The 8,291-nt window shown below is 43.0% G+C and overlaps 1 protein-coding gene across 2 annotated transcripts in view; it reads right to left on the bottom strand.

The window, feature by feature from the left end:
- Positions 1-392: 392 nt before the first annotated feature.
- Positions 393-8,291, bottom strand: part of NCKAP1 (NCK associated protein 1) — a 119,545-nt gene continuing 111,646 nt past the window's right edge. For both annotated transcript variants that reach the window (XM_066575747.1, XM_066575748.1), the window contains exons 28-31: positions 7,450-7,566; positions 7,246-7,355; positions 3,359-3,448; positions 393-1,401 (exon numbers count right to left, since the gene is read on the bottom strand). In XM_066575747.1, coding sequence (XP_066431844.1) covers positions 1,285-1,401; positions 3,359-3,448; positions 7,246-7,355; positions 7,450-7,566 — 434 coding nt within the window. In that variant the 3' untranslated portion in view covers positions 393-1,284. The remainder of the gene's footprint in view (positions 1,402-3,358; positions 3,449-7,245; positions 7,356-7,449; positions 7,567-8,291) is intronic.

Raw genomic sequence — 8,291 nt, 5'->3', positions numbered from 1 at the left:
ACTTCCGTACTCGGGTGAAAAGATTCGGGGGGCGGGGGGAGGCGTGGCGGAGCGGGGGGTAGCTCTCTCTCTCCCCCCACTCCCCGCTGCAACCCCCCCACTCACCCACGGCGCCCCCCGAATCTTTTCACCCAAGTATGGAAGTACTCGAAAATCGCGGCGCTCGGGCGAAAAAGGGGCGTGGCCGAGTAGGTTCGCTCATCTCTAATAAACATGTATGCAAACCGTAAGGAGACTTTTGATTCACCCCGTAAATGAGTGAAAACTAAAACAAACAAAAAACTGTCCAAAATAGGAACCGAGAGCATCGGATTCTACCCCTATTGAAACCCTGTTCCCACCTGAGAAAAGGAATACAAATGAGTTAGTGTATATATAGCGCACACACTGTGTTTTGATACAGTCTAGTGTTTATTGTATGTTATGGAAGGTACACTTGAATTTCAAAAAGTTAAAACATATAAAAGTGGTTAAGGGAAAAACAATGTATCAACATTTGATAAATGCATAAGAATGTCTTATCATACCATATAGCCGGGTACAATGGTAATGTTAATGCCAACATAGCATTGTGGAAATTAGTCTAAAAAAAGTTATACTATGCTTTTTACAAACAACATTTGCTGCTGTTTAAAATACCAGGGAGTAGTTCTGTCTTTTCGAGAAAGTTTCCTTAGCTTTGTTCGGATATGAAGGAAGGGAGATGCATTTGGGGCGGGGGGAGAAACAAATGATGCAATTACTTCACAGAAATCACAGAATCACCTGTCCAAACCGGCATCGATAAGAACATAAAAGGTACAGATTATAATTCTCCCTATATGAAATAATTTACACACAGATGTATGTCACCTATACCACCATCTAAAATAATCACTAAATACATTTTTGAAATAAACAAGCAATATTCTGCATGATCAAATATCAAAACAGCCAAAAAGTAGTGTTTGTTTTTGTCCCTCTATTTTTGATTCTTTGCCAGTAACTGTCCAGAAACAAAATCTTTTTTTTTTTAAAATTTTTTTATTTTTGCTATAATTTTTTTGTCAATTTTATTTTTTTAAATATTGTAGTGAAGTGCAACCAACCAAGCTTATCTGGTAGTACAACTGCATAAAGAAACCACTGGTCAAAAATACAATGGAATGGGGAAAGAGGTTTAAGTCACAAAACCGTTTTGTTTTTTTTTTCTTTTCCAAACCATTAAGCAAAAGTACTCCACAGTTTTCCGAAGAGGACGACGAGCCGGTACATACTCGTGCCATGTTTTAATGGAGCAAAGATTTATGCGGAGGACGTGACACTTTGTTTGTAAACTGCATGGTAAGCGTTTCTCAGTAAGACGTATGGGAAACAAGACTCCAGCAAGTCCATGGTCAGGAATGGTGACTCTTGCACAATCTGTTATGAAAAACGAAAAAAAGGTCAAATGTGAAATAAGATCATTTTTAGAGAGCACCACAGATTTGTTACACCCCCCCCCCCCCCATTTAAAAACTTATGTTTTTATTTTAAATTTACTTTTTTGCCCGACACTCATCCCTGTGATGCTCGGAATGGAGGCGAAGCGAGCCGAGGAGCCTTCTCCCCTCACCTGCTTCCATTTACAGCAAGCAGACAGTCATTCAAGAGTGAACCACGGCTAATTACACGGAACGGAACGTCATTCTGTTTTCCGCATGCAGAAACTGAACAATTCTGGTTCAGTCGCTGCAAGCATTTACATGGGACAATCATTCAGATTCCTGCAGGAGCCTGAACCATTCTGAACGATAATGGTTCCCGGTAGAAGGGCCATTAGTCTGCAGTTATCTGGACAACCCCTTATCTAAATGAGGATGTGTTGCCAGTTAGCTGATTGATGCGGGTCCAGCAACTGAAATCCCAGAAACCAGTCGTTATCGTTGGAGAAAGCTGCAGCCAACCAAATATTTAACAATCCAATACTACATGGTGTCCATTCTCACATGGCTGGGATGAGTATGTAATACACAAGTTATATGGCGTACTTTAGAGCACTCTCTTTAGTGACCTTCATTGATGTGAATTTGCACTTGGCTACTAAGAATCAGGGCCACTTTAACCCTAGGGCAAATTGAGCACTGGGCCCCTGGTAGCGCCAGGCCTTCAGGCAGCAGCACCAATCTCAACTGTGTCCATCTAAGCACGTATCCTCTGCGGCCAATCACTGTCCTCAATGGGTACGCTGTCTGGTGATTGGGTGCAACAGTCACATGCTTCAACAGGCACATGACTGCTTGTCCAAAGAGTGAGTGGTGAACAGAGCAGCAGAGAGACATACAATAGACGAGCATAGCTTTATAATTATTTTTTTAACCTCAATACTTGTTATTGCATTCTCTATTGCCCACTCACTTCTGGGTCAAGCAGTCAATAACCAGTCTGATCATCTATGGAGGCCAATTATTGGCTGAGGTGGTTACATGCTTAGATGGGCATGTGTTTCTGGACCTGGAGGTGAGTGGAAACTGGGGGAAGGCTTACAGCCTGCTGGGCCTAGGAAGAGAGTAGAAGGTTTTTTTGGGGCACAAAAAAGTTTGGAGGTAAAAGGGGTGGGGCAAAAGTGTGTACAGTGATCCCTCGTTACGTTCCAGAGACCCCTGCGATACGTCAAAATCAGCGAAGTAGCGGCGTTCTATTGACACAAATCAATCTGTCGGGTGAACTGCCAAACAATCGAAAAAGTGAACAAACTGATGCTACGTTCACTGAGCCAATCAGCGCCCAGGATACAGAACACATTCCGTCAGCCAATAGTGTGCCGTGTACAATCTCACGTTGCCAAGCACTAGTGGCATACTGTATTTCCTGCATGTACCGCAAAATTCCACGATGTTGCGAAAAGCTTAGCGAAAACAGAATTATACATGGTCTATCTGAAATCTGTGATGCACTGAAGCCGCAATCATTGAACAGCGATATAGCGAGGGATCACTGTATAGGGGAACCCATTTTAATACCTATACACTTAATATTCCAGTGGGCCCAAACGGCTCTGCTAAGAATGCTTGGGGGGGGGGGCCTGAGATCACAAATGGAAGTCCTATGTGGTGGCATTACTAGACCTGTCAGTTACCATATTTTAAAACATAACAAAAGCACCAGAAAAAGCTCATTTTTGTACATTTACCATAAGTAAAAATGTGTATTGATAAGAAAATGTAATGACCTGCTAGACTCACACCTCAGATTACCTTATGCAAACATTATGGACCAGACTTTCCTGACAAAAGTAACAGGTCCGAAGCAGAATTCCTTCTACATGCCAATTCAAATGATTTACATGAACCCACATGTAAAGAAACAACACACCATATTTCTTTGATTCTCAACTTACCATATCTAGCAGCAGATAAACAGATTCTCTGTTTCTTGTAGTCGTTTTATCAGTTTCTTGGCCAATTTTCAGCAAGCTGGAAGATGCAAGCTGTGGGAAAAGGCAGATTACGGTAATATGTCCTTAGAAGCCTAGGCAATCATAAGCAGATATCATGTCCAAAACCTTATAAGTCCTTCCCGCAATACACAACCCCATGACAATGCAATGCTTCTAAGGCAATGGGTAGCCATAAAAGACACAGACCTAAATGCTGATGAAAGCCCAGAAACGGTTATATTCATTTTATGGTGCTATGGGGATGTGACCGGTTCCCTTTATAAGTACTCACTCACTGACCCAAGTTGTGGTGCTGTTAGGGTAGGTGATCGGATGCCGGGTGATATACTATTTTTACACTCGTCTGCTTCCGCGATCCAGTGGTGTCCGGCTCTGAAGTCTGTGCGTAGCACAAAAATTGGACTGTTTACCGATGTGCATGCTCTTCTATACAAGTCTATGGGGGGACACCACTGGATTGGGTGCGGGAGAGTATAAATCCCACCTCCCCCCCCCCAAAAAAGAACCTATATCACCTGGCATCCTGTTGCCACTTCTAGAAGTACCAGAACTTCCTTTATGGTGCTGTGGGGACGTAGCCACATCTCTTTAAGATTACTGTATTTCTAGATTACAGTGAGGTCTCAGAAAGCAAACGAAAACCAAATAATGTTTACAAGGAAGCAGAAAATATTTTTGTATCTATTAGGATCAGTCTACTTATCAAATGACAGTTAAAGGGAACCCATCAGCAGATTAATAATCTTAGCCAAGAGCAGCACTAAAATATTGACAGTTCATTCTAAAGTGCTTTTGGTTGGTCTGATTTTAAAATCCTGCCTCTGTAATAGTTAAGCGTTCTCCTGTAACCGTATATAAATGGGGCAGAGTGGTCCGGATGGGCGTACCAGACGTTGTCTGCCATTAGCATATTAGTCTCCAAAGTGTGTCCCTCTGATGTCCTCATACACATGCCAAGTCTCGCTTGAGCGCCATGCGGTTGTCAGCCAATGCACACACAGATGAGCAATGCAAATCTGCCCACAAGAAGGGACAGTTCATCTGCACACGCACCAGCTGTTATCATACTGAAGGGCAACTTCAAGTCATAGCGTCAAATAAGAATTTGGAAGTATAAATTTATGTCCATTTTTGATACCTCAAGAATGGAATGAACCTTGGAGCCGGGCTCTTGCATCAGTGGAGAATATGAAAGGTCTGAAGGAGGTCAAGAGGGATTGTCCGTGGGGACGCCTGGAGGTGGGGGGGGGGGGGGGGGGGGGGGGGTGTTGGGTCGGTGATTGCATCATCTCTCCCCGGGGGAACTTTTCCCAATCACTGTTTTACAGATTTGGTAAAAAGTCATACATTGATTTGAAGAAATGCTGCCAACCAATAGGTGGCGCTGCAGAGGTATTGTTCCATCTTCCTTATGTGCAGGTCTGAAGGAGAGATAACATACAGGCCTGTCACTTCCTAGCACCAATGTACAGATCATAAAATTGTCACATTCCTTGCCAGTGGACTGATTAAATATTTACTTCTCTGCTCATAGTGTCTGGTATTGTTTAACCCCTTAGTGACGGCGCTATCGTAAAACTACGTCCTGCTGTTGCAGGACATGTATGGAGGGAGGTAGCGGCGCTATCTCCCTCCATACAGCGCGGGCGTCAGGGCGATCGCGGCTATTAACCCTTTAAATGCCGCTGTCAATTCTGACAGCGGCATTTAAATCCCCCGAATGCTGTGCAGGTGTCATGGCAGCCAGGGGCCTAATGAATGGCCCGAGGGCTGCCTTAACAGACTGCCTATCAAGCCATCCACACAGGGTGGCTTGATAGACTGCCTGTCAAAAAGCAGTATGACGTAATGCTATAGCATTACGTCATACTGCAGGAGCGATCGAAGTATCGCATGTTAAAGTCCCCTAGGGGGACTTCAAAGTAAAGTAAAAAAAAAATCTCTAAAGTTTTTTTAATTGTTAAAAAAAAAAAAAAAAATAATAAAAAAAATAAAAAGTTTAAATCACCCCCCTTTTGCCATATCTATTAAAGGGGTTGTCCCGCGGCAGCAAGTGGGTCTATACACTTCTGTATGGCCATAATAATGCACTTTGTAATGTACATTGTGCATTAATTATGAGCCATACAGAAGTTATAAAAAGTTTTATACTTACCTGCTCCGTTGCTGGCGTCCTCGTTCCCATGGAGCCGACTAATTTTCGCCCTCCGATGGCCAAATTAGCCGCGCTTGCGCAGTCCGGGTCTTCTGCAGTCTTCTATGGGGCCGCTCGTGTAGAATGCCGGCTCCGTGTAGCTCCGCCCCGTCACGTGCCGATTCCAGCCAATCAGGAGGCTGGAATCGGCAATGGACCGCACAGAAGCCCTGCGGTCCACGGAGACAGAGGATCCCGGCGGCCATCTTCAGCAGGTAAGTATGAAGACGCCGGACCGCCGGGATTCAGGTAAGCGCTGTGCGGGTTGTTTTTTTAACCCTGCATCGGGGTTGTCTCGCGCCGAACGGGGGGGGGGGGGGGGGTTAAAAAAAAAAAACGTTTCGGCGCGGGACAACCCCTTTAATAAAAAATCTAAATCATAAAACAAAAATATGTATTTGATATTGCCGCGTCCGTAAAAGTCCGATCTATCAAAGTAGTTCATTATTTTTTCTGCACGGTGAACGTCGTCCGAAAAAAGAAAAAAAAACCGCCAGAAATACACTTTTTTAGTTACCGTCTCCCAGAAAAAACGCAATAAAAAGCGATCAAAAAGTCGTATGCATTCCAAATTGATACTATCGGAAACTACAGGACATCCCGCAAAAATGAGCCCTTGCTCAACTATGTCGACGGAAAAATAAAGTTATCGCGCGCACAAAATAACCGCAGAAAATAATTGAAAAAAATTAAATATCTTAAAAAAAAATACAAGTACTACAGCAAAAACAATACTATATAAGTTTGGTATCGTAGCAATCGTACTGACCCATAGAATAAAAATATCAGGTCATTTTTGTTGCACTTTGTGCGCCGTAGAAACAGGACGCACCGAAAGATGGTGGAATGTCGTTTTTTTCCCATTTCTCTCCGCTTAGAATTTTTTAAAAGTTTTTAAGTAAATTATATGGTACAATAAATAGTGCCATTGAAAAATACAACTCGTCCCGCAAAAAAACAAGCCCTCATACAGCGACGTCGATGGATAAATAAAGGAGCTACGATTTTTTAAAAGGGAGTAGGAAAAAACAAAAATGGAAAAAAGCATAAAGCTCCGTCACTAAGGGGTTAAAGTACAAATTAGTCTCCGATTTCTGTGCCTTCTCTTATGTGAACATTTGTAATTATATAGGTCCCATCCAAATCTGTTTCATTATGCCTGAGGATGGATTCTGAGAGGCTCTAAAAGCTCGCTATAACATCATGTATTTTTGTTAGCCATTAAAAGGTATCATATCTACAAGATTACTGAGAACAATCACATCCAGCTGACTACCGTACGGCACTCACATGAGACTTGGCAGTGCTAGATGTGTCTGAGAAAGCGAGAGGGGACAAACAGGCTGATGGCAGACATGGTCCGGTAGCCCACCAGACCGCTCTCCCTTATTTACATATGGTACAGAGAACGCCGAACAAATTACATAGCAATGCTTTTATATTCCGACCAACCAAAAGGACTTTAGAAAAGAGACCACAGTCAGTATTGCAGCGCTGCTCTTGGCTTTCGTTACTAAAATCTGATGACCGATTCCCTTTAAAATCAGAAGACAGGAAGTATAAATCACTAAATAGCAGAAAAGTACGCACAAACGGAAAGCCCCCAAATGTCTAAGAGACAAGATATACATACAGCCAAGAATTCTTTAAGACGATCTTCAATGCTCCCTTTATGAATCGTAAACAAGGCTGCGGCAATCTGGTTGATGGCCTTTGCCAGGCAATGGATGTTATTGCAGTGACCTAAGAACCAAACGGGTAAGATTGTGTTCAGCTGTTAGGTATTTCAGCACAGCCTGCTGGATTACTAGATATCAGCAGGATAACATTACAATACCTTCTATGGCCGGGCTGTACTGCGACATGACATTACTAGCCAAGGTTGGCAAAGAAACTGCCACAAACACCATTAGAAGACAAGCGATCTTATATTCTTCCTCTGGACTGATAGTTTCTGGAGGGAATCAAAAGGAAAGCATTTAAATGAGCAGTGTGCCATGTCTACCACATTATAAATTACTATCAAGAACAATGGAAAATAGATTCCCATATCAACGATGAGAGATTTTCATGTGAACTCAATGTAGAATTGCTTATTGACCCCCAGAAAATCTGCTCGCCATAGTTTTAAAGAACGCAGTTTTCTGAAGATGCATTCCCTTTGAATTACATTTGGTGCCATGTTTTTCCCCCTGATGGCAATCAACAAATAAAATCTTGAAATATTCCAGTTTGCACACTGACTACTAGAGCGGTTACAATAGGCTGACATTTCCATTCTCCGTAGCTCACTTATCAGTTTTGCTTTGCTGTCTGGGATAGAGTCAGAAGAGGACAAGGGGGTTTAAAAGGGGTTATTCTACCATCTAAAATTGCTTCACAGTCACTCTGTACTTCCTGGTTGCAGCTGACCAGGTCATGTGACTGCTGCAGCCAATCACTGTCAATAGAAGGTCATTGCAGTGGTCCTGGGCAGCAGCAACTGAGTGGTTGTGAGTGAATGCAAAAGACCTTTAATAAGTGACTGCTTGAAAGCCTAGATAAGGCAGGTTAGCAACACTATACACAGGAATGAGCCACTGAAGGAACACTGTATGGTCCCTGGTGGAGGGGGCTGCACTCCATCATTTCCTGGAGACTGCATCAGTCTATTGGCACTTTTCTGACCCTTAACTCCCA

Source organism: Eleutherodactylus coqui, chromosome 8 (genome assembly GCF_035609145.1).
Source record: "Eleutherodactylus coqui strain aEleCoq1 chromosome 8, aEleCoq1.hap1, whole genome shotgun sequence".
Classification (NCBI taxonomy): domain Eukaryota; kingdom Metazoa; phylum Chordata; class Amphibia; order Anura; family Eleutherodactylidae; genus Eleutherodactylus; species Eleutherodactylus coqui.
Note: the sequence above shows the minus strand (reverse complement) of the source record. Positions and strands in the feature narration are given on the sequence as shown.